Consider the following 26,287-nt stretch of genomic DNA (forward strand, 5'->3'; position numbering starts at 1 on the left):
GAAGATTTTTTGAAACAGCTTCCATGCAGTGTTTCGGAACATTTCAAACATATGAAACGCAAAGTTTCCGATTAGCCTGGCCAGGTAACATATCACAAGATAGAAACCTACAGGGTTGTTGTATCCAAATGAGGCGGCTTTGTGATTTATGTCGGAGATCAATTTACAAAAGTAAACAAGGATATCTTTTGTTAGACTCGTGTTATCTCTTCTTAGCAACAACAGCAAGATTCATTATTCTCTGGAGTCTTACTCCCATTTCTTGTTATACATGCATTTTGAGTGATAAAAATTGAGATCCAACTCTGAGCCCTTATAATTTGTCTTCAAACTAATCAATTTGTGTTTTTGGTTTGTACATGGTCCATTTTTTAAGGGTTTACTAGAACTAAGAGTTTTGAGTTTTCTAGAACATTGATAGTAGCACACCCTTGCTGACTTGGCGTTTACCCATTTGAATCAAACTTTGCCATTTCCATTCCTGTTTTGATTCCGTTTCTGTTTTGCAACTCTGGTTGTCACACACAAGCCTGATAGGTCTGAAGGCCCTTTTATACATTAACATTCCAATCTTTCTATCTGAGGCTTTTGTGTAACCGAGAATCACTCCTTCTAGCATTAAAACAAAAATCTTTCACCAGTAAGAGAGCAGAAAAATTGTTATTATCTTAATAATGGCGCACTACTTAATTAATCTAACTTGCAATATGACAACTCTCACTACATAAAGACAAGAAATCCCTAAATGATATGACACCTACAAAAATGATTTATTCCTGTCCATCAAACATTCACTATGAAGCAGGTTACTAGTTTCTTCAGCTGTCAATATGACTGAGGGTCTCCTTTCTCTAAAGTGAAGTCCTAGATATAAAATACTGAATAAGATACTTTCTATCATTCATAAAGACTAGGTTAATGAGAATTGCACACCTGAGTCAGGTGCTCCATAAACATATCTGCATCATTGAGAGTTAATATGTGATTAGATGACACTCTAAAACAGGAAACTGCTCACCTTCAGGTCTTGGTTTACCCTACTTAACTCTATGAGCATATGTGTGCACGCACACGAGTGTGTGTGTGTGACACACACACACACACACACACACACACACACACAGAGGCAAAAACACATGAGGAATATTACATCACTATCAAAGAAATGAAACTTAGAAGCAATCAAAGTAAAACTCATAATTCTGAGCAGGGTGGTAAGGTACGTAGTGTTCGGTGCATAGTATACGTAGTATTGAATGGGTTGAGTAATTAGGTATGTAAAATTCATTTTTTTCTCTTTAAAAGCATAATTTAGTAGGTTTATGGTATATTAATAACTATCACTCCACAATGGTAAACTACAAACAAAAATTTCCATAAACTATACATTTTGAAACTTTTGTAAGACTGTTCATTATCATGGACCACTTCAGACATCCAACACTAAACAATTAAAACTAAACAGCAGATAAAAAGATTCAATTACCTCTCGAATGTTACATTATACACAAAACAACAACAAACTCCAAAAACTTTAAATTACGCTTTGGATGACAGTCAATCGTAGACGATAGTCTCATTAGAATAACAAGACAATCTGCATTGAGTTAAATAACACACAGACTGCCACCAGGAGGGGAGGGGGAGACACTCAAAAAAAAAAAAAGTATGGATCAATCTGTACGCACGGATACCTGTACAGTACGACCGTACTGTACAAAAGGATTCGTATGTACGTGCGGATCCTACCTTGATTATGAAGAGAGATATCATCCAAATCAAAGCTGAAAATTACATCTTACTAAAAATACATCTTTTTTGTAGTAAAATACACCTACTCTTTTACAAAAAAATCCTGTGTGTGGTGTGAGAGAGACAAATGCGCACACGTTCACCCAAACAGTCACACATATATTTTTGACTGTATATATGAACAAACACACAAGCATGCCTACACACACACACACACACACACACACACAGAACAAGAAGATGAAAGGAGAGAATAGTGAAAGAGAAGCAGTTTACCAGTAAACCAAGGATAGTTTTCAACTGCCAGAACAGACATAAGAGTTTTCGTATTTTCCTGCGTCTTCAAGCGGGCTTCATCAACTGTGTGTTCAAAAGAGTTTTGAAACAAAGAAGCTTCTTTCAAAATTGAATAGAAGTGATCTCGGCATTGCTCACGATTATTATATAGCTTCTGTGCCTCCTACAAAGTAGAAAAAAATCCTTAGATCATCTTTCTGAGAGGAGAGTAAGAGGTACTACAGAAAGGAGAAACCTACTCGAGTCTTGAAATTATTTCTGGAATCTCGATCTGCTTGAAAAGGTAAAGATACAGGCATAGCAAATACTGCTGACTTTGAGCAGTTACTGTAAACATCCGACAATTTATATGGTTTGAAAGAGCGCAATGCAGATGCTTGGTGCCTGGCTAATGATTCTTTCATTCGCATTAGAAAAGTAGGAGAATGGTGATTGATCAATGGATGCTGTACTAGAACTGAAAGCAGAGGCTCTCCGACTGTCAACATATTCACAAAAGTATGAATAAAAATATTTCTCAGACTGTTGGTGGGCAAGGAAAAAGTGATGGGTGCAATTGCAGGTCCTCAAAATTGCAGACGTGACCTTGTGCAAAAAGTAATGCAAACGCACAGCATGAACATGCAAGCATATTTGCTTCTGATATGCAAGCATAAATATGTATTGGCACAACATGTGCAGCACAGCATCATCAAGAAAATCAACCATGTTTAGAAACAGCAGCTGAAACATAATAAGGTAACATGCATGCCTCCCTACACATCTTACGTACCAGATTCTACAATCTTTTCTAGGTGCTCCATAACAAAACAAGAATATATGGAACAAGAATCACTGCATCGGAACAAGTTGTCCTCAACACTGTGCCTTTCACCATAGGGCTCAGCACCCTGCTTGAGAGTGAGAAGATGAAGCAGAAATTGTAATTCTGCCATCAAAGACGGCACCATTTTTTCAGTCACAAGCTTCGAATGCACATTTGCAAAACGTCTGAGTCTTAGCAGTGTTCTATCTGGAATGATCCAGCTTTTGATTGCTGCTTTCAGGTGTCTCATGGATTTGCTTGTATCATTTGCAGCAATTTGCAATTTCTCCCCAGCATACAAAGACTCCTTGGAATTTAGCTTTGCTGCTTTAATCAAGTTGGGCCTTGGCTTGTGCCCTGAACATTGCTGCATAAGGACATCCATGTCAACTTTTCTTGAAGCCAAGCTCCTAGCCTCAAAATTGCTGCTGAGATTTTCCTTGCTGAAATCCAATTCTGCTAACACGAAGGCACTGTCAACAGTTGGGTTCTCCAGTGGTGTGGGATTCACTCGTCTCTTCTGATGCAAAGAAAAGCACCAAACAAACAATTAGATACCCAGAAAAGTGAGAGCACTAGCCCATGAAATGTACTTGCACAGGAAAATCACAAAAGCTCTCATTAAGTTGATGACAACGTGGTCTCACCAGTTTATCAAAGATATATTGTGTACTATATAGGCTAGTACAACTGCAAAACAAATGAGCTGTAAGAAAATTTACCCCAAGGCATGTTTATATGAGGTTGGAACATGATTGCTCAAAAACCAAATTTGTTATATAAATTTAACCATGATGTCGAAGTTCAAACTACATTTTCACCTAAGAAGCCTCCTCTAGAGAAATGTACGATGGTGGCGATTCACAAACACCAATCTCTCTTGTTAGTTCAGATTATGTTAAGTTGTGCAAAGTGATTATTTAATTAATGCAGATCGTAGTAGCATAAAGTTTTTATTGATCTGCACACTAGTGAGAAGTAGTTACGGTCTACTGGGATACATAAAGAGCAAGAGTAGACAATGTTTACAGCACAGCTGTAGAGTGCTTTTTGTTTTGTTTTCGGAGTCGGGCGGGGCAAGCCCGGCCGCTCCCCTTATCCACCGTAAAAGTGGACAAGAAGAACGACCAGGACTATGCCCCGAGAAACCGAAGGCAAACGCTTTTGTCACTAGTTTCCTCTGGACTCGGGAGGCCAGAATTATCTACACTCTTAGGGTGATGATTGTTCCCTTGAGAGACCCATTTCGGTGGGCGTGACAACGACCAAGTACCTCTGTTCAGAGGCCCAGGTACTGCGGGACTTGCTTCGGTCTTCCCTTTGGAGTTGCCTCCTCCAGGTAACTTATCGCTCACCTCACTAAACTACCTTTGAAACCCGACAGTTTTCCCCTAGGAAATGCCATACCCGCTTGAAAGGGTGTCGGCTCACAAGTGGCGTCCGCTAAGGCTGGTAATGTCTCCCATTATGCATTTCCCAACCCCTTTTAGGTGAAGTTGACCCCCCCGAGGGGGAATGGCAGTATGGTGCTCTCGTAGCTCATCTGGCTTCGCTTGGGGAGAATTACGTCATTTCCCCTGGAAGGGATCGGATTCAAATAACCGCATAGGAAGGGGAGCATTATCTCCCCATCCGCCTATGCAGAGCACCTAAATACTGGGGTACAACTTCACCGAGGAACTTCGCCACAGGCACGTGCCCTACACTTCCGTCCCTCGAGTGCGGATCACACCGTACCCCGAAGGGCAGCCGCTTCCCGCGAGCCTCCCCACCAAGGAGGATAACTGTCCTTTCTTCAAGGTCCAACGAAGGGTCGAGTGCGTTGAAGGTGGAGTTGAATCGGTCTAGCCAACACCCCCTAGAATCATCTGCCCGCCGGACACCTCATCGGCAAATGCGAAAGCGAACGACCCTCTAACTGGGAGCACAGCGTGCAAATGCTGTGTCCGCGCATATAACTATCAGCCAGTTTGAGCCCACCTACTCTCGCAAGAGCCAGCATTCTCTCCTCCTTTCTATTGACTATAGTGCTCCTATTGAGCTGCAGCAGGTATCCACGTGTTTGTTCATAGCCGGCCTCCTTATAGGGCTCCAACGCCAGGCACGAATGCCTCTCGTCCCACTTGTCCCATGTGTGGTAGCGTACTGAGCTGAAGTCAGTCACTAGGATATATTTATTCGTCCAATTCTCGGTTCTTGTCGTCCAAGTCCACTTCTTGAATGGTTGGTTCTTAGGCTTCTTGTTTACCAAGGAGCCTATCCAAGTAGATGAAACCGAGCGGTACTTGTCAAAAGCCCGTGCTCGTTGTCCCCCACAAAAGGCAGGTACGGGTGGTATGTTAAACTCGTGATGGAGAGTAGCCGTCCCTACAGAGGTTGACCTTGCTCCCTTTCCAAGTAACATTCGCATCCCGTGGCGACGAGGCACTGCAGAGAGTGAAGGACACGCTGGTCGTGGGCCCCCATAATTTCCCGCCATAACAAATCACTGGATATACACACGCCTTAAAAACAGTTAGTCGAGACCAGATAGGGATGGCTCGGTTCGCCAGTAGGTGTTGACATGCGAAGAGACTTTTCCTCCCCTTGTCCGCTCGCTCTTTAACGATACGTTCAATGGAGAAGGTCGAGTCAACATCGATGCCAAGGTATCTGTACGTTTCACCTACTTCAACCATCTCACCACCCAAAGTAAAGATCCTCGTAGAGAGATCTTGCAAGTCGCCGTGGAACACCGTGACCATGCATTTGTCAATTCCAAAAGTCATGCCCTAGGTCTTTGCCCATTCACTTACCTTGTCAAGGCTCGTTTGTAGGCTTTCAGGAGAGTCAGCAAGTAGAACCAGGTCATCGACAAAAAGGAGTCCTTTTATTCTCTTGAGGAGGTTAGGTACTTCCAGGCCCCATGTTTCCCCATCTGCGTCTAAAATATCATTGATGTATATATTGAATAGATAGGGCGATCCCGAGCATCCTTGGCGAACTCCCTGCTGCATCGGAATCGAATCCGACAGTTGATCCATATGTCGGACTTTAACAGAGGTGGACCTGTAGAGCGCTTGTAAGAATCTAAGTGCTCGACCTTGCAGGCCAGCCGCAGTGAGCTTTAGGAACAACGCCTCGTGCGGTACTGTGCCGTATGCCTTCATGAAATCAATGTAGGCCGCATAAGTTGGTTTCCCATCCTTGTGACGGAGTTTCACGATCTCTTTCAGACAAGCAACTTGCCCTATGCATTCCTCATTAGTACGGAAGCCTGCTTGGCCGGGATTGAAGAAATTCCTCTTTTCAAGTAGCTTAGTGATCCGCCTAATCAAGACCGTAGTGAGAACTTTTATGGCAACGGAGATTAACGCGATCCCGCGGTAGTTATTAGTGTTGGTCAAATCGCCCTTCTTGGGAATTGACACAATCACTACGTCGCTAGCGCCGGCCGGGATGTCTCCAATATCGTAAATGCCCTCAATCATGTGCAAGTAAGCCTTGCCCATCTCCGATCGTGGCTTACGCGGATCCGACCTAAGCCCCTTATCTTTCACAAGCAGCTTAAAGAATTCGGGTGGTAACCCGTCACCTCCAATTGCCTTGTATCTCTTCAACCGCCGACAGGCCTCCCGCACTTCGTACCAGTTCAACATGTCACATACTTCAGGCATACCAGGCCAAATGCGCACGTGTTTGTCATACCAAGCAAGAGGATCCTTGCTGGTACCGTCCGTATCGGCGAAGATCCTAGAGTAGTGGCCCTCCCATACTTGTAATTGCCTCTCTGGTTCCATTACTAGCTCCCCATTTGCGTTCAAAGGTTGATTGGCAATAGTTCCTTGCCCCTTTCCAACAATTTTCTTGAGGTGGGTAAAGAATTTCTTCATTTGACCCTCCCTCAGGAGCTATAGAGTGCTCTTACTACTTTTTTAACGGTTGGTTCAAAACCCCAAATAATTGAAACTCATGCTTGTTGTCACGTGCGCATTGCCCTTGATCCACATGGACAAGGTACTACTACAGGTCAGCATCAGTCTTAGTTAGTATAGCTTAGGATCTAGCCTGGCAACTTCGTGAGCCTCTAGAAGGACGTGCATGATCAGGCACGTCATAGTTGCATACCCTCACTTGCACAATATAGTCACCTAAGCATGTAGGCATATGAACAGTCACTTAGGTCATTTATTAATAGGTCATAGTTGCATACCCTCACTTGCATTGAAATGACATTTATAAAAAGTAGGTAGGGCAAATGGCTAAAAACCTGTAAAAGAGTCACTTGGCCTTCAATTTTAAGCATCTCAAAACCCAATACCCGTAGAAGGCAACCAACGCACCAACCATATCCATCATTTTCTCCATCAGTACCCTCAACACCAGCAGTTCAGCACCTACGTCCTCAGCATCAGATTCCACCTTGCATTTTTGCATCAGTTCAGCCCAGCGTTTTGCATCAAATCAACACAACGTTTTTGCATCAAATCAGCCCTAGCTTTTGTGCATCGGATCAACGATAGCGTTTTGCAGTTCATCCAAACGAAGGATCGGCACTCATTATTCAACATCTAGCCATTGTATCCACATTTGTGCAAGTAATCTAAAGCAAGTACTTCCCTTGGCAACAGAGCAAGGGGACCCTTGAGGGTATTTGGGACCCGACATGCAATGCCATCTCTCTTCTTTCTCTTTGTCTCTCTCTTTCATTGTGTTTAATTCCCTCCATTGAAGTGAAGTAACCTTGTGTTTGTGTAAAGTACTAGATTTGAGCTAAAATCCTTAAAACCTTCCACTGCACCTAACACTTGTCCCCTCCAAGCCACAGCAAGGAAAAAGACCATGCACATTGGAACCAAATTGGTACTTCAAACACAAGCGGTGAATAATTGAACAGAATTCTAACACACTAACAAGTGAGAACACTGCACACAAGAACCTTGCAATAGACGAGAGAGAGAGAGAGAGAGGTTTTTTCAATGTCTTCGAAAGGCCAGACTCAGCCTAAGAGACCAAGGCTCAAGCCTATGAGACCAATCAATGTACATGTGTGTTATATCATCTACCATCCCAAACAAGGGAAAGGGAAAATGATAATAATGACTATGGTTAACTGATAAGCTATGCTAAGACTTAATCTAGAGTATACAATGAGTTTGTGGTTTTGAGGGCAGGGGGTTTGACGCTAGAGGGGGAGAGGTTTGCCCGCGGGGGGGGGGGGGTTGGATGATGTTTTACTACAGGTCGGGCATGATGGGTAACATGATGGGTAAAGGATGGAGCTCTATTGCAAGGGGCTTGAAATGCAAGACTATATACATAGGGTATACAAGCATCATATGCAATCTAGCTACCTCCATCCTGTAGTATATTGGGGGTGTAGTAGGGTATATATCAAAGATGGAAGTGTCAACAGCTCCTTGAAAAATATGATTGGATCTTATCTGAGTCAGGTGACGTACTCTAATCTATATCATCTCTTACTTGCCTCTGATCCCTATAAAGTGTGAGCTTTGTTCTGAAGTGTGAGTCAAAAAGAGAAGAGTGGAATTATCTTGTCACAAAGTGATGACGTGGCTACGGACAACAGAAACCCTAATTTTTGCCAAAAACCCTAAAATTCCTACAAACCCTAATTTCTACCAAAAACCCTAATTTCTGGAAATCGCAGAGGCTTTTAAATTAAAAATAAAAAATAAAAAGAAAATTAATGATGAGCGACACGAATCTTGATTTTTCTCTACGCAATGAGAAAGAGAGAGAGAATGCTTTTGCTTTCAAGTTTTGACTCTCTGTGAGAGAGAGAGAGAGAGAGCAGTTGCTTTTGATTTGAAGCTTTTGGGGCTCTGCTTTTGGGCATCCCTTGTAACCTTTAAATTAGCTTTTCGAGCATCTGGACGCAGAGTCTGAGAGTGAATCCAGACCCACTCTCTTGTACTTTGAATTGATTAATACAAAAAGAGAATACCGAAAGGGACGCTAGTCTTTGGGGCCAATATCTCTAGGCACGGAACTCCGCCGGGCCAGTGCAAATCTATTGTGATCTGTGAATTGTTTTGAAGTGGTTATTTGGTGCTGTCGCGATTGATTCTTGACTTGGAGTGTCCAAGTCTGTTACAGTGGTATCAGAGCACGGCCGATTTCTCTTCTACGGGAAATCCGATCCCCAATTTTTTTTTCCGCGGCACCTATGGCTTCACGCAAGGATGAGTCGACTCCCTCTGCATTTGGAGATGCGGGCTGGGATCACAACGAAGATTCAAATAGAGAGTATGGCCCGCCTCGGCCTACTCAGGCGGAGCAAAGAGAGATGAAGCGTCGTCAATTGATCGACGATGCAACGAAGATGATGCTCAATTTTGCGAAGGACCCAAAATTTGCAAAATATATGAGCGAGACTTCTTTTCAAGAAGTGCATGAGCAGTGGCAGAAAACCACTACACCCACTCTCAAGAAACCTTCTGCTCACAAGAAATATTCAGAGAGGGAATTAGAAGAGGTGGTTGATGCACGGATTGCTCAGCTTTTTGACGCGCAAAAGAAAGCCAAAAAGCACGGCAAAAAGGAGAAGAAAAGCACTGACTTCCCGGGATATTTGGGTCGTCGGTCGACTTTTGACAAAGCAAAGAAACGAAAGAAGCGTGTTCGATTTGAAGGAGTACCCAGTTCTTCTTCTTCTTCTTCTTCATCTGACAGTTCTTCTAGCTCTTCAAATTCGAGCGAAGAAGACAGAAAAGGTAAAAAGCGAAGCAAGAAACAAAGCTTCGGAAAGGGCAAGAAAAAGGCAAAGAATGCTACATCTCGCCCAGAGACTGACAGTTCTACTAAGGACTCGTCTACAAACAGCTCAGATTCCGATGACGGAAACTTTTATGCGAACAAGAAGAATTTTTACACAGCTAACCAGTATGACTTTCTCGAAGATAAAAGCAAGAAAGTTCGAGAGTTTAAGGAAGGTGGCCACTCGATCAAGTTTGATACTTTTTCAGGATACTCAGATGCTTCGAAGGCTTTGTCTTTTATACAGCAGTTTGACATCGCTTTCGCGGGAGGACGCTATTCAGAGCACTCCAAGATTCGGAGAGCTGCCTCTTACTTTAAGGGGAATGCTCATACTTGGTGGTCCATGCTTCTTTTAAACAAGACTGCGCCAGTTAAATGGCTGAAATTTAAGAAGCTTTTTATTTCTTCTTGGTTGACGCAAGAATATGAACGAGATGTACAAGCTGCTTGGAACCATCTTCGGATGACCAAGAAAGATACAATCAATGCTTATTGTGAAAGATTCTGGAGCTCTTTTCTACCCGCTTCTTCATTCAAGAAGATCTTGTTCAGAGAACAGATTGAGCGGTTTACCTTGGGTCTACCTCCAGAGATCCGAGATCACTACTTGGAACAAAAGTCACCTTCTATTCAGGAGCTGATGAGTCATGGGAAGCGGGGCTTTGCCATTCACTCTGGCAGTCTGACCTACCCCACAGATGAGGCCATGACACAACGAGCCGAACAGACTTCTGGGAGTGAAAGTAGAAAGAAAAAAGAGCAACCCAAAGAAAAAGGATGCACAACCCAAGCTTACTCCTGAGGAGAGAGCTCGCTTCATCAGAGAAGGGAAGTGCTTTGGATGCGGGGAACATGGGACATATCTCCACGAAGTGCCCTTAAAAGGCACAGAAAGAACAGAATGATAAAGACGACGACAGGCCTGAGAGTTTGAGAGCAACTGAGGAACGTGGCAGAAAAGGCAGATAGAAAAGCAAAACTGGTACCACATGGCGTGGGACCTGCACCGAATCTAATGAATGAAAGTACAAACTTTGCCGCTTTTTGGGGCAAAGTGAAGGATCAGGAAGCTCTTTTGAAGCAGCCAAGGCCAACTTCTTTTCACTTGGAATGGGCGGCTCGATTTGGAATTACGCCCGACAGACTGACGCCACAGGTGGGGGTAGTTCGACTGGCACCCGGATGGGATGTTTCCATTACACCGAGCATTGGCAAACTTTGTTTGCAATGACAGGGGTGTTCAAGGCACGCGAGTGACGTTCTACTCAGGATCCCTTGGTACCACAAGAACTACGCCGTGGTTGACTACCGGGCCGAGAAAGCGACTTTGATAAATGAAGGGCTTAGAGATTGTACTTGATGAACTTCAGTGTCTTACTCATTCTTTTGGGAGAGAACTGAACGATGGATAAAGGTTGAATATGTTTTGACCTGATCAAAAGAATGCCAAGATTTTTTTCTCCACACTCATGCCGATTGCTTTTCAGAGGGCCTGAAGATCAAACCATTGATCTGATACCTGGAAGCACGCCACCGAACCGGCCACCTTACTCTGTGAGCCGAGTACAGAATGAAAAGATTATGAACCCAATGAAAGACCTCTTGGAAAAGGGTCTTGTCCAACATAGTACTTCACCGTATTGCTCTCCACTGTTGTTGGATTTGAAGAAAGACGGATCTTGCAGAATGTGCATCGATTATAGCGCTCTCAACAAAATCACCATCAAGAACAGATTTTCAATTCCTAGGATCGATTATATACTCGATAGGTTACAGGGATCCTCGTGCTTTAGCAAGATTGACTTGAAGAGTGGATATCATCATATCCGAATCGCGCCGGGAGACATCTACAAGACAGCCTTTCGGACGACTTTTGGGTTATTTGAGTTTTTGGTGATGCCTTTTGGCTTAACCAATGCTCTTGCGACATTTAACCAAATGATGGATAGGATTTTTCTAGAGTACATGCTATTTGTTGGCACTTTCTTTGACGACATCATTGTTTTCTCCAAGAATGAGGCAGAACACAGAGATCATCTGCTTCAGGTCTTTCAGGCATTACGAGATCAAAAGTTAGTGATTAATGCAAAGAAAAGTGAATTTTTCCTACCAGAGATACACTTTTTGAAACACATTGTGTCAACAGCAGGAGTGCAAATGGATCCGGCCAAGATAGAGACTATCCGTGATTGGCCCGAATTGAGGAATGTCCATGAACTTAGAAGCTTCTTGGGACTGTGTTCGTACTACAGGCGGTTCATACGAAAGTACGCAGAGGTTGCTTCCCCTTTGCATATTCTTGATACAGAAAGGAGTCCCTTTCTCGGTGGGATCCACAGAGGTGACTGCCTTTCAAGCATTGAAAGAGAAATTGACTACAGGACCAGATTTGACTTTGCCGAACTTGCAGAAGTCATTTGAAGTATTTTGTGATGCTTATGGTCGTAGTCTGGGTACGGTCTTGATGCAAGAAGGCCATGTCATTGCTTACGAGAGCCGATTGTTCTCCAGGCCGGAGATGACAGCACAGATTTATGAGAAAGAGCTTTTGGTGGTTATCCATGCTCTTACTCAGTGGCGGCATTACCTACTCAGAGCAGATTTTACTGTCTTTACAGACCATCAGAGTTTGCGCTACTTCTTTTCACAGAAGCAGCTTTCGGAAAAGCAGATGAGGTGGGCGAACATCTTGTCACAGTTTCACTTCCAGATTGTCCATGTGCAGGGACAGACGAACGTGGTGGCAGATGCTTTGTCTCGAAAGCCGTTGGTTCTGGCTATTTCCGCGACACATCGTAGGAGCTTCGAAGATATGGTCGATCAATATGCCACAGATACAAATTTTGCAAATATTTTCACACGGATACGGGATGGGGAGACAGTAGCTGGATACTCCCTTCGGGAAGGCTACTTGATGAGAAAGACTATGTTGTGCGTTACACAGCCGTTGTGGGAAAAGGTTATGACTGAATGCCACAGTCCACCTTTTACGGGTCACCGCGGCATTGCTACCACCATGAAGGGGTAGAGAGATACTTCTTTCGGCCGAGACTCAAAAAAGGATATGGAAGAGTTTGTGCGCAGTATGCCAGAAGGTCAAGTTTGACAGGCATAAGGCACAGGAATTGTTACAACCTTTACCCATACCCACCCGCCCCTGGGAAAATATTGAAATGGATTTCATTTTTGATCTCCCGAGAACACAGAAAGATCACGATGATTTTCCGATTACATGGCACATCTGAGACGATTGTCTCCGACAGAGACCCCAAATTTAAGGCAATTTGGGAGAACATTGGCACGCAGTTGAAGTTCTCGTCATCGTTCCGCTTGCAGACTGACGGGCAATTTGAGATTGCCAATTCAGTGATTTTAGATTTATTGAACTCTTGTATCTCGGATCAAAAGACTCAATGGAAAAAGAACTTACCTTTGGTGGAATTTGCCTACAATAACACGATACACTCTTCGACGGGGAAGACACCATGTGAGATTGTTGAAAGTGCTGCGAAGGTTCCATCCTTCCTGAGCACGAAAGATTAGATATTTGAAGCGGATGAATATTAGCGAGATTTGGATACGGCTTTTGCCAAGGTTCGCGAGACTTTGCAGGAGTCTCAAGAACGACAAAAAAAAGGCAGCGGATCGCCATCGTCGCGACTTGAAATTGAAGGAGGATGATTGGGTGCTCTTACGTTTTGAGAAGGCACGCCATCGAAAGAAAAAGAGAAAGTAGAGGCTTTTTCCAAAGCTTAGTATGCGATACTACGGACCTTTCCAGATCACTGAAAAGATAAATGATGTCTCCTTCCAATTGAAACTGCCAGATACTTGGAGGATTCACAATGCATTGCATGTGAGTCTCTTGAAACTTGTTAAGGGTGACGTGCCTGATGATGGGGAGCCTGATCAGCAACCCGAAGTGGAAGAAAATGAGGAGATCCTTGTTCCTGAACAGATTTTGGCACATAACGATACGAAGAAAGGTAAAGTCCGAAGGCGGTTCTTGGTTAAGTTCAAGAACTTTCCTGCATTTGATGCGAAGTGGATGGAGGAGGAGGACCGAGCAGATACTCCTCGGATTGTGAAACTTTACCTCGATGTTTTGGTTTAGCATAGTCTACTCCAAACGGAACCCAAAATTCAGCTTAGTCGGAAATCTGGTGCAGTGGGATGCACAAGAGGAGAGTCACTCCGCTCCCTTGTCAATAGATGCCTCGATTTTGATACTAAAGTCACTGATGTCTCTTTGAGCTTCAGGGATACTGATAGCTGAAAGTATTCTGCTGGATGACTTTATGAAATGGAATTCCTGATAATGATATTGATTTGTTTCTTCACTTCTTTTGAGTGCAGGAACTGATAGACGAAATGACTGCAGCATTTTGGTCTACTTGATCTCGAATAGACATGGTTGCAATAGGGGTTAGTCAATCGGACATCGATGAGGTCCCGATTGGACCTAGATGTGATTGCTAGCTACATTGCCGATAAATCATGGTCTAAGATCCGAATGAATGTTGAATGTCATGTGATGTCTAGTGATGTCCTATGATGTCGTGTGATGTGACTGTCGATTTTGTACATGTGCTAGATGTGTGTTCTTAGTACGTAGGTACTAACAGTCAGTGTCTGCTAAGACGGTTTATGGCTTTTGTCGGTTTTGCAAGGGTATGTCACAAAATGATGACGTGGCTACGGACAGCAAAAACCCTAATTTCTGCCAAAAACCCTAAAATTCCTGCAAACCCTAATTTCTACCAAAAACCCTAATTTCTGGAAATCGCGGAGGCTTTTAAATTTTATTTTTTATTTTTAAATTAATGATGAGCGACACGAATCTTGCTTTTTCTCTACGCAATGAGAAAGAGAGAGAGAATGCTTTTGCTTTCAAGTTTTGACTCTCTGTGAGAGAGAGAGAGTAGTTGCTTTTGATTTGAAGCTTTTGGGGCTCTGCTTTTAGGCATCCCTTGTAACCTTTAAATTAGTGGTGAGGGCCTCACTTCTCAGAGCATCTGGACGCAGAGTCTGAGAGTGAATCCCGACCCACTCTCTTGTACTTTGAATTGATTAATACAAAAAGAAATACCGAAAGGGGCGCCAGTCTTTGGGGCCAATATCTCTAGGCACGGAACTCCGCCGGGCCAGTGCAAATCTATTGTGATCTATGAATTGTTTTGAAGTGGTTATTTGGTGCTGTCGCGATTGATTCTTGACTTGGAGTGTCCAAGTCTGTTACATATCCCACATGTTGTGGTGCAAGGTTGTAGAGCTACTTAAACCTCATTTCATGAATGAATAAACAGAACTCTACTTTGCACTACATGCTTGTCTATGGTGAGCCTGTGCTAAGCTAAGTCAATACTCAAGATTGTATTTATGAGTCCAAGCTAATTCTATCTTGGAACCTAATTCACTTGAGTGATAATCTTACTTACACACACACTCACACACTTGCACTACGTTTCTTTTTCATCCACCCTAGCTAGCACGATCCCATTCCCAACAAGTGGTATCAGAGCCACGGGTATGCTAGCTAGGTTTGCTATTATGCATTTGCATGTTTGTACAATTAGCATTCATTAATCATCATTAGCTAGATCCATTAGGTTTGCTCTCCTATTGCATAATAATTAGTATTCCATTTGCTAACATGAGCATGTTCTTGAGCTAAAGACTCTTGGGCCACTACTCAATGGCTAATTGGAAGCTTAATTGGTATTGAAATTCATTTATTCGCCATTAGCAACTTGCATTTGCGTTCAATAGTTGCTCCTCTATTTAGAGGAATCAACATTTTCAATTGGTGTGTGCGTGCGCCGTGTAGCCCATCTCAAGAGTATTCCATCAAACCTATCCATACTCAAATCGCCCTATATTTGCACAATATAGAGCTTGATTGGTTTTGCTCTCTTGCACACCCTCACTCTTTGGAATTGCTACAGCAGAGGCTTAAGTGTGTGTATGTGTGCGCGCGCCTAAAGGCGCATTCAATGATCACCAAGATTTTTCCCTAAAAGTCTTCAAAAGACCACCTCACCATGGTGGGACTACCCTCTTAAAGGGGGTCAAACCCTCAAAAACAAAGGCATTCTCACAATCTAGAGGTCGTTGCCCGGCCATCTTCCCGAGTCTGCCTGCCCGAAGAGCTGCTCGTTGTCGACGCCTGCCCGACAAGCCACCCGCCTACACGCGCCTATCCGCTTTGCCCGTCCGAACCACGCTGCCCGTTTCTACTCCGACCACCAACGACGCCCCTTTTTCTCCGACCGTCCGATCACGGACATTGCCACACGCGCTACACTGTTTTTTTAAGGACTTTTCGAGTCTACCCCTACGGGGCCCCCGTTCCCGCGACTGGTGTTTGTGACCTTGTAAGTCCCTTATGCCACACCACCTAAGGCCTTGCTCTCACTGCCCTGTTGCACCGAGGTAAAACCTAAGCAATAAAGGGGCCTCCCTTACCACACATTCAGACCCTTTCCAAGGCGCCCATTCTCACGGCTCAAGTTCCCACGAGGAGCAGCAACCCATCACTACAAAAAAAAGGGAGGAAGAAAGGAGGATTCTTTTCAAGGCTAGAAAAAATATATTTTCCCTAATAGGTGAAAGTAAGAACAACGTTGAAATTCTCCCGGTTTTAGGTCGAAATTTGAAGCTTTTGCCACACTTTTTTTTTTTTTTTGGATTTCTTAAAGACAAGTCATTGAGTTTTTCAACAAACATTCAAAGCACCTTGTGAAGAGGAGCTTCACATAAGGGGATGTCTCTCTCTATCTTGCGATGAACCCTAATATTTTGCAGCCAAGCACAAAAAAAAAAAATTACAAAAAAAAGTTATATCATCTCCGAAGAGGAATTTGTGCCCGTGTAAAGAGGTAGATACTGGCTAGGAGAGTCTCCCAAGCTAAGACCCCTCTATTAGCACAATGAAGGAAAAGGGAATTGAGAAGTACAATGGGGAGGGGTTTCATGCCTGGCAAACAAAGTTAAGAGGTTACCTAATGAAAAAATGTTTATGGTTTGTCATCAGCACTGCCTTAGAGCAACAAGCCGAACCGGATGGAGTGCACTCTAGGACATCTACACTTATAGCAAGCGCACAAAATTTGGCCAAGGACGAACAAGCATTAGGAATTATCATCACTTCCTTGCATGACAACAATGTGCATTTCATAGACGAATGTAAGCATGCACGTGAAGCCTGGCATATCCTAGAAAGTAATTTTGGAGCCAGGGCCAAAAGAAGTAAAGTTAAACGAAAAGACAACTTTACAAGATCGCCATGATTGAAGGGGAGGACATTGCTAGCCTAGTAAATAAGATTAAGAGCATTTTCACGCAGCTCACTTACATCCAAGTCGAAGTACCAGAAGACAACAAAGTGGCCGTACTATTAAGTGCATTTCCACCTTATGACCACTTAGTTACAATTCTTTAAGAAAAAAAACCGGCTCCACCTTTCCAAGATGTCATCAACTCAATTCAAGCAGAAGAAAGAATGCAAAAAGGTTCATTATCATCACGAGGGGCTTATGTCACGACATCCTCAAGGGGAAGATATTCGTCATCGACATAAACCGGAAGAAAGTGTAATGAATGTGGAAGAATGGGACACGTAGCGAAAGACTGCTACACAAACAAACCTTGCAACAAATGCGGTAAAAAGGGACACCCTCCTTCTCGATGCTACTCAAATGGAGGTAGTAGCAGTGGAGAAAGCAGCAGTAGCAAAAGCTACGAAGGGAAGAGACCTATCGACGAAGGGTCAGCTCACACGGTAGCAGAAGCATAGTTAAAGGGGACGGGGGGGACGGGCCCTAGGGCCAGGGGACGGCCGTAACCGGGCCGAGAACGGAAGGGGACACTGTGGGACGGATGGATTTCGGGCCGGACGGGCGGGTCGCAGGGGGGACGGACCAGGAACAGCCGGAACGGCAGGGGTCGGACGGGGTCGGCCGAGAACGGCTGCCAAACCGAAAAGTTACCGTTTTTGACCGTTTTTAACGGCTCTGTGCAGTCCCAACTGCCACATTTTGGGGGGCCTTGGCCCTTGGGAGGCTATAAAAAGCTCCCTTGGGCCTCTTAATACTCATAGTCTCATTCCAATTTGCAATTTCCCTCAAGCTCAAGCTACTCAATGCTTTCCTCTCTACTCATTGCTCAAGCCTCATAGCCTCATTGAGTCATTGCTCAAGGCTCAAGCATGACCATTGACTACTCTACACTCTAGTCTCCACTCTCAAGTCTCTCCCTCTTCTACCCACTTTGAGGTTTGAACTTTGAAGCTCTCCTCTACTCTCTCTCCACACAAGCTCTCCTATAACTCCTCTAACTTCTAAGCTCTACTCTCTCGAGTCTCTCCACCATCATGTCATCTCAAGCCAACTCCACTTCTCAAGCCGGTTCTTCTCGAAGGAGGCCCGCCGTGCAAACGTGGTCGTGGTGGGATGAACTCGACTTTAGCACGCATGGCAAAGGTGAAGGTGCAAGACCATGGACGTGCAAGCTATGCCCATACAAGAGAACGGGTGGTTCAAACAAAATGCGAGTCCATCTTCTTCATGAACCCGGTCACGAGGTGAAGTTTTGCCCTCATGTAGCTCCCGAGAAGAGGTTGGATCTTCTTGAGAAGCTCACGGTATATGAGGTTGCAGAAGCGGCCAAGAGGGGCCGTTTTGTTGCCGTTGATCCCTCCGCCACGGCGACACCGCGACAACAAAGGGAAGCCAACATTGACGACATCTCTCGAAGCTTCAAGAGCCATGCATCTACACCGTCCTCTTCCGTTCCGCATCGCCAAACCACTCTCAACGAAAATTGGAATCCTAAATTGAAGGAAGAGGTGGATAGGTCGGTTACCCGATTCTTCTTCCACGACCACATTGCCTTCCATGCTTCGCGGTGAGTTTCCCTTGGCATATGCACATTGCAATCTTCCATTTTGTATTCATAATGGGTTATAACTTCTCGACTCTCGACTCTCCATACTAACACAACATGCTCTATTTGTGTGGATAGGTCTCCATACTTTCGAACCATGGTTACGAAAATAGGGGAATATGGCTCCTCTTATGTGCCACCTTCATCGGAGAGGCTTCGCACCACCCTCCTTGACAAAGAGAAGCTTGCCGTGGAGCAAGCGGCCCAAGCAACAAAGGATTTGTGGGAGACCAATGGCGTCTCTCTCTTTGTAGATGGATGGAGCGACACCCGCAAGCGGTCCATCCACGGGGTGGTGGCCTACTCTCGGGGGGAGATGTACTTTGTGGAGTCACATGATGCATCCGATAATGGCAAGGCCGCCGAGATGCTTGCTGCGGAGTGGACAAGCACCATAGAGATCACCGGCCCGGAGAATGTCCTTTGTATGGTTGCAGATGGAGAGACGTCAAATAGGGCAGCCAGAGCTATCATTGAGGGCATGTATCCCAGCATCCATGTCACATTTTGCATGGCGCATTGCCTCAATAACCTCCTCAAGGACATAGGGAACTTGTCATGGATTTCACCTACCATTGGTGACGCCTCCCGAATTGTCTCCTTTGTGCTCAACCATCAAAAAGTGCGCCATGAATTCTCAAAGAGGAGCCACTTGTCCTTGCTCAAATATTCAGAGACAAGATTTGCACTCAATTGGCTTATGCTAGGCCGCTTGTCTACATGTGGCGGAGCCTTAAGGGGCCTCTTTCTCAGTGATGAGTTCCAGGCCATGCCGGAGTCTACATCAACAGTAGGATTGAAATGCCGAGAATGGGCCGACGATGCCGCTTGGTGGGAGGAGGTGAAGACTCTTGACGCCATGGTCAAGCCTATTCTACACCTACTTCGAGTGGTGGATGGCTTGCAGCCATGCATTGGCAAAGTCTACGAAGCCATGGATCGGATGATAGAGGCACTTGAGAAGCTTGTGCCTGACCTTGTTCAGTATGCAGAGATTCATGGCTTGTGTGAGTCGAGGTGGAATGGACACTACTCTCCACTTCATGCGGCAGCTTATGTGCTTGACCCTGAGTTTCAGGGAAGGCGTCAAGAGACCGACAAGGAGGTGAGCAAAGGATGGCGGCTTGCATTGGAGCGCCTTGAGCCTAGCAGTGACATTAGACGCAAGATTAGAGACGAGCTACTCAACTACAGGCAAAAGAAGGGCTCCTATGGATGTGTAGATGCACAGCTTGATCGCAACAAGATTGGCTCGGTTTTGTGATGGGAGGACTATGGCGGAGATGGCCCACATTTGCAGCGCTTGGCTGTTCGTGTCCTTAGCCAAGCATGTACCACTAGTTGCTTGGAGCAACTATGGAGTGTGTACAGCCACATTGCCTCTAAGAAGAGGAATCGCCTTGGGGTTCAGAGGGCCAATGATTTGGTGTTTGTGAGTGCTAACTTGCGCATGCTTGCCAAGAGTGTCACACACAAGGCAGATCCTTTCACTAAGTGGGAGATGGCACAAGAGAATCCATCTATGGCCGATACTCTTTTGGAGGAGCTAGAGGAGGACTTCGAGCCTCAATGCGAGCCTCCCGAGCCCTCATACGTCGCTGACGACCTCGACTACGACAACGATATGGAGATTCAGCAAGCGAGCACTTCTTGAGTTTGATGATCATTGATCACTCGACTCTCGAGTCTAGACTCTTGAGTCTACGACTCTACCTACTACATAGCCCTTTGTACTTTTTGTTATCCTTGAGGCCTCAGGCTTGTCCTAAGTCCTTTAGGGTTTTTGACTCTTGAGCCCTTGTGGCATGCACTTCTCATTTTGTATCCATCGATCATCGATGTTTTATTAGCACATTTCAGCCTATATGGCTCGTGTTCTTTGGTCTATTTAGTGTAAATTTATGGTCAAAGTGATGCTCTATGTGTGTGGCATGTGTGTAGGTCAAAAAATGCCAAAAAAACTCTTTTTTTTTGCCGTTCCGACCCCGTCGCAGTTTCCTAATTTTTGTCGTCCCGACCCCGACCCGCCGTCCCATGTAACTATGAGCAAAAGAAGAAGACGAAGGCGAGGACAACCTTGTCTTTTAAGACGACGTACTTTGAAAATGCAGCCTCTCTACTTGTAAAGAAGGACTTTTATGTTCATGTGTGGATATTATCATCCTGTGTGGATTTTGTCAACCTGTGTGGATATTACCATCCCGTGTGGATACCAATTTATAATCCTGTGTGGATATTGTATCTTCAGTATTTTGTCTTAGTCCAAACCTTAAGGGGAGGATTGTAAAGTGTGAGCTTTGTCCTAAAGTGTGAATTAAGGAGAGAAGAGTGGAATTATCCCACATGTTGTGGTGCAAGGCTGTAGAGCTACTTAAAGCTCATTTTATGAATAAATAAACACAACTCTATTTTGCACTACATGCTTGTCTATGGTGAGCCTGTGCTAAGCTAAGCCAATACTCAAGATTCTGTTTATGAGTCCAAGCTAATTCTATCTTGGAACCTAATTCACTTGAGTGATAATCTTGCTTACACACACACTCACACTATGTTTCTCTTTCATCCACCCTAGCTAGCACAATCCCATTCCCAATAATCCCTATCTTCTCTCGTTGAAGGGCCAACGTGGTCGAGTGCGTTGACGAAGTTAACAGGTGGGCCAATCGGGTTTGGCTGAAGGGGAGGGGTGTGTGGACAGATGGGGGTGTGACAAGTGGGCCAACACGGAAAGGTGGTTTGACGGGTGAGCCGACAAGGCCGGGTGCAACGGGGTGGCCCGAGAGGCTAAGCCGATGGGTGCAGGTGCGTCGACGGGGTAGGTCGATGGGGCCAAGAGCATCGCCAAGTGCAACCCCCTGTACAAAGGAACCTCCCTGGTCACACGGGCAGATTCTTATGAGCCAAAACCTCCTCTAGTTGAAGGATCTCCTCTATCTCTTCAACCTTTGGCTGCTCCTCACAAATCATGTCCTTTGCCACTTCTTAAAATGGTCTAAGAACACTCACAAGGAAAATAGTGTGAATCCTTCAATAATTCGACATCTATAGTTTGAAAGGTACATCATTGACCTTGTCAATGATCTATAGCTTCTCCTTTCTCTCATCTTTTTGAGCCTGGCCTTCTTAAACGTAAGAAAGACCTAATCACCTTCTCTTAGCCCTACATCTCAACGATGCTTAAATACTACCTTATTATGCTTCTATTAACACTTATAAAAGCCATCCTTCAGGATATAGCCAAATCCTCCCACAAAGTGATCTAGCTAAAAATCTTGCCCTTGGTGCACAAGATTGGTGGAATCTTCTTTCCACCTTCTAGAATCTCAAAATGTGTCTTCCACATAAAGACAAAAACAATGTTGTTCTAACCCAACCAAATGCAAGTACGTATCCCAATTTAACTTATGGTTTGCTGGGAAATAGGAACGACAGCTTGCTACTTGTGGAACCCTTGGACATTCAAAGGTGCAAGCCATGCATCACGAGGAACATTCTTGGACTCTGATTTCAGCAAGAAGGTAACTTCCAGCTGTGGTTCTTTGTCAAAATGGTGTAATGATTGTGAATTATCAGACAATGTTGGAGTCTGGACACATGCAGCTGGTTACACTCATCGACAATAAAGTATCCAGATTTCGTTAGATGTCAAAGTTCTGTTCATTCCCTTCTTGATTAAGCAAGTCATGACTCATTTGCATACATCAGCACAAATACCAGAGGATGGAGGAGCAGGTACCTTGAGAGAGGGCCTTCGTTTGGGTTGTGCCTCTGGTTCTGAGATTTCAACATGCGCTCCGTATTGTTCCCTACCTAGATCTTGGGGCCAAGGCATAGCAGTCCAGGCACCCCTCATTTCATCCACTCTTTTTGCTTATCAGGTCATCTCATTCAGAGCTGTCGGATAAATCATGAGTCATGCTTCACCATTGATTTTGATCTCTCACATCTCTTATCTCTCTTGATGCTTATAATTGTCTTCATGACTTATGCTATTTTGACAGAAGCTAGCAGAGATTGGAGTTTCGTAGTTTGAAATTAATCGGAGATCCTAAAGTTACAAATGACTGCAGCAACCTTTTGAGACAGCACTCAAACAAGAAGTTGCAGACGATAAGCTTCCACATATTGCATGCCTAGGGGCCTACAAACTGTCATAACCAGGGATGAGACCATTTCCTACGTCGTTCTTAGCAGAGGTGTTAGGTCCATTACATCTGTAAAATCATCATGTGGGACTTGCACGACAGAAGCACCCCATTGATTAAATATGCACAATAGCATGACCTTGTTCTGTAGAACTTGTGCAAGAACATAGATTGGTAACACCACGTAGTTATCCTTCTAGCATGAGATATTGAAATATGGTGGCGAGGAGCTTTTGACTAGGGCCTCTATAAACAAATGAAGAAAAAAAAGATGACAATTTTCTTTCTACTAACTGAGGAGCATAGCAGTCCAGGCACCCCTCATTTCATCCACTCTTTTTGCTTATCAGGTCATCTCATTCAGAGCTGTCGGATAAATCATGAGTCATGCTTCACCATTGATTTTGATCTCTCACATCTCTTATCTCTCTTGATGCTTATAATTGTCTTCATGACATATGCTATTTTGACAGAAGCTAGCAGAGATTGGAGTTTCGTAGTTTGAAATTAATCAGAGATCCTAAAGTTACAAATGACTGCAGCAACCTTTTGAGACAGCACTCAAACAAGAAGTTGCAGGCGATAAGCTTCCACATATTGCATGCCTAGGGGCCTACAAACTGTCATAACCAGGGATGAGACCATTTCCTACGTCGTTCTTAGCAGAGGTGTTAGGTCCATTACATCTGTAAAATCATCATGTGGGACTTGCACGACAGAAGCACCCCATTGATTAAATATGCACAATAGCATGACCTTGTTCTGTAGAACTTGTGCAAGAACATAGATTGGTAACACCACGTAGTTATCCTTCTAGCATGAGATATTGAAATATGGTGGCGAGGAGCTTTTGACTAGGGCCTCTATAAACAAATGAAGAAAAAAAAGATGACAATTTTCTTTCTACTAACTGAGGAGCCTCTGTAGTGACAACAAGATGAGGAAAGAAAATCGATAGTTAAAAGAAGTTACATGTTTCTTTGGCACTTGGTTAGACTGCTGTAGAACATTGGAATGGGAGGCACCAAGGGCAGGAAACTCGGCATCATAGGAAGATTCCTTCATTGCGCTGATGCAGTGTCGTGCAATCGAATTGCCTTCATGTGGTTCTTCAACAAAGCCAGACTCAACTCTGGGTGAGATATCCCGTGGACTGCTCGCTAGCTCATGTTTCCCATGGTTATAGTCAACCTCTTGTGCCAGAATCGTGTCTGATTCACTCCTCACATAGTTTAAAAAAGATATGGCAAAAGAAAGACGGTTTGTTTGCTTCAACTTATCTGAGAGAGAGGAGTCCTCAACCGCCTGCCAAAACTAACATCAATGTGGCTGAAGGACTAAGACAGACAAGCTGAGAGTATTGCGTGTCTTACCTTTCCAGAAATCCAGGAGACCAAGACGCGAAAAAACTCATCATCTTCCTGAAGAAGAAGCTGAATCACACAGAAATCGACCCCCCCAGCACCTGCTCCTTCCGTCATTTCTGCTTGCTTGGAGAGTGTAGGAATACCGGCTACAGCCGCTTTAGTAAGATTCAAAAAAATTGGCGATTGGGACTCGGGAGCAAGAGGAAAAGGAAAATTCCCGCCTAGATTTTGAGCAAATTAATATAGAAATTTGAAATAGTAAAATCTAGCTTAATTTTCAAAATGATCATGAACATTGCCCAAGTTGGCTATTTTACACCCATTGCCCGAAGTTGGCCATCGGGTCACCTGAACACTAGATGCTAAATGTCATAATGTCCTTTGGGGGATGGTTGCCATAGGTGTCCTTCTTTTCTTTTTTTTTGGGTGGCGGGGGAGGGGGGGGGGGGGTGTGCGCGCCATATGGGTGGACAAAACAACAAGTAGCAAGGCCTGAACTTGACAATGGACCCACCTCATAAAAGGATGTATTTGACCAATGTGCTACATGGTTAGTACAAAGCAGACTATTTGCTTTGGTGTATAAAGGGGTATCAACCCATTCCCGACTAAAATCGGGAAGTCGAATGGGTTGTTTTCCATCCCTCATGGCACACTTAGAGATTTGCCAAAATAAATGATGCTTAATCTTTGGACCACCATAGCGAACCCTTCTAAACTTGGGTGTTCCACCTATTTTTTGCATGAAACATGGGCAAGATAGTCTAGCTTACAACTCCATAGCTTAGAAGCCAATGATATAGTCAAGGACTCAACAAGTAGGTGTGGCCCAATCTTGTTTAATATTTTATTAATGGGAATCGGCGAAGATCTGCTCCCAAGCAGTCGGTGACTGACGAGGAGGCAAGGAGAGGCACCCTCCATGGGGCACGAGGCTTCAGACAAGAGGCGAGGAGGGGCGCAGGCTTCAGAGGAGGGACGCCATGCAAGCAAGGGAGTTGGTTCATGTAGTGACACGATGTCAGTTAATGTGAATGATATTGTGTGAAAGAAGTTTTGCTCATATGTGTGTATGGCTTTAAACCCAAAATAAGTCTTCCAGCCTCCGAGAAAGATGATTCTAGTCTTAATAATTGTATAGTCAAACAATGGCTACTTATTTTGTCACACAAGGATCATCATTATATGTTTTTATTCACACAATGGACATTATATGTTTGATCATGTCCAATTACAGTCTCATGGTGGTCAACATCCGTGCCCCAAGTGGTCCTATTGCTCCCTTGCATTGGGGTGTGCTTACAACAACCTGTGGAGCTAGAAATTTACAGCCATATGTGGGATTGCAAAGCCGAAATCTTTAGCTTGTGTTTAGCTCATTTAAGAGCTAATTTTACTCAAATTTGGGACTATTTTGATGTGGTTATTCAATCCACAATGTGGCAAATTAGCAAAAGCAGGTTTTCGCACGTGCACTTTTCGGCCCCAAAAAAACATATTTTTGGCAATATTTCCCTCGTATGGACTCAAATTTGCACAACCTAGGAATCGAGCACCACATCAATATCCTCACACATAAACACAAGTTTTGTGCACACAAATCGAGACACAACATAGGCGTTTTGAGTGTTGGCTCAATGTATGCTTATGTGCGTCATCACTAACTTATTTCCGCCAACCTTTAATTGTATAGACATACAATTATAAGCCACACACAAACTAATCTGCTATCATGTGCTACAGAGAAGAAGAGGGTTGGCTCTCCCTCATCATCTCTCTCTCTCTCTCTCTCTCTCTCTCTCTCTCTCTCTCTCTCACACACACACACACACACACACACACACTCACCTATCTAACTCCACTCTTTTGCTTCCCTTCATTCTCATATCACAACCAATTATTTGTTGACCAAAGAGCTTCATCGTCATGAGTGCTTCATGCACTACTTGGAGCTGATTTGCAGCCATTTATGAGTGTTTACAAAGGAAGAGAATTCAACCGAAGTGCCATCCTTTGATTGCACGCACATTGGAGTGCATTGGGGTGTGCTTACAGTAGCCTTTCTGGAGCTAGAAATTTATAGCCATGTATGGTATTGTGGAGCTGAGATCTTTAGCTTTTGTTTAGCTCATTTAAGAGCTAATCTTACTCAGATTTGGGACTATTTTGCTATGTTATTCAATCCACATTGTGGGAAATTAGCAAAAAATGGTTTT

The 26,287-nt window shown here is 44.2% G+C and overlaps 1 protein-coding gene across 2 annotated transcripts in view; it reads right to left on the reverse strand.

The window, feature by feature from the left end:
• LOC147451721 (uncharacterized) overlaps positions 1 to 24,259 on the reverse strand; it is a 91,849-nt gene extending 67,590 nt beyond the window's left edge. The window contains exons 1-6 of one of the 2 annotated variants that reach the window (XM_086517624.1): positions 24,078 to 24,259; positions 23,677 to 24,009; positions 2,822 to 3,374; positions 2,289 to 2,527; positions 2,029 to 2,212; positions 934 to 959 (exon numbers count right to left, since the gene is read on the reverse strand). In XM_086517624.1, coding sequence (XP_086373750.1) covers positions 934 to 959; positions 2,029 to 2,212; positions 2,289 to 2,527; positions 2,822 to 3,374; positions 23,677 to 24,009; positions 24,078 to 24,185 — 1,443 coding nt within the window. In that variant the 5' untranslated portion in view covers positions 24,186 to 24,259. Of the gene's footprint in view, positions 1 to 933; positions 960 to 2,028; positions 2,213 to 2,288; positions 2,528 to 2,821; positions 3,375 to 22,295; positions 22,430 to 23,676; positions 24,010 to 24,077 lie in introns of those variants that run through there. The other variant, XM_086517625.1, reaches the window with a different exon arrangement.
• Between the last annotated feature and the right edge of the window lie 2,028 nt (positions 24,260 to 26,287).

The sequence above is a fragment of the Adiantum capillus-veneris genome, chromosome 8, assembly GCF_014529385.1.
Source record: "Adiantum capillus-veneris isolate H3 chromosome 8, ASM1452938v2, whole genome shotgun sequence".
Taxonomy (NCBI): Eukaryota; Viridiplantae; Streptophyta; class Polypodiopsida; order Polypodiales; family Pteridaceae; genus Adiantum; species Adiantum capillus-veneris.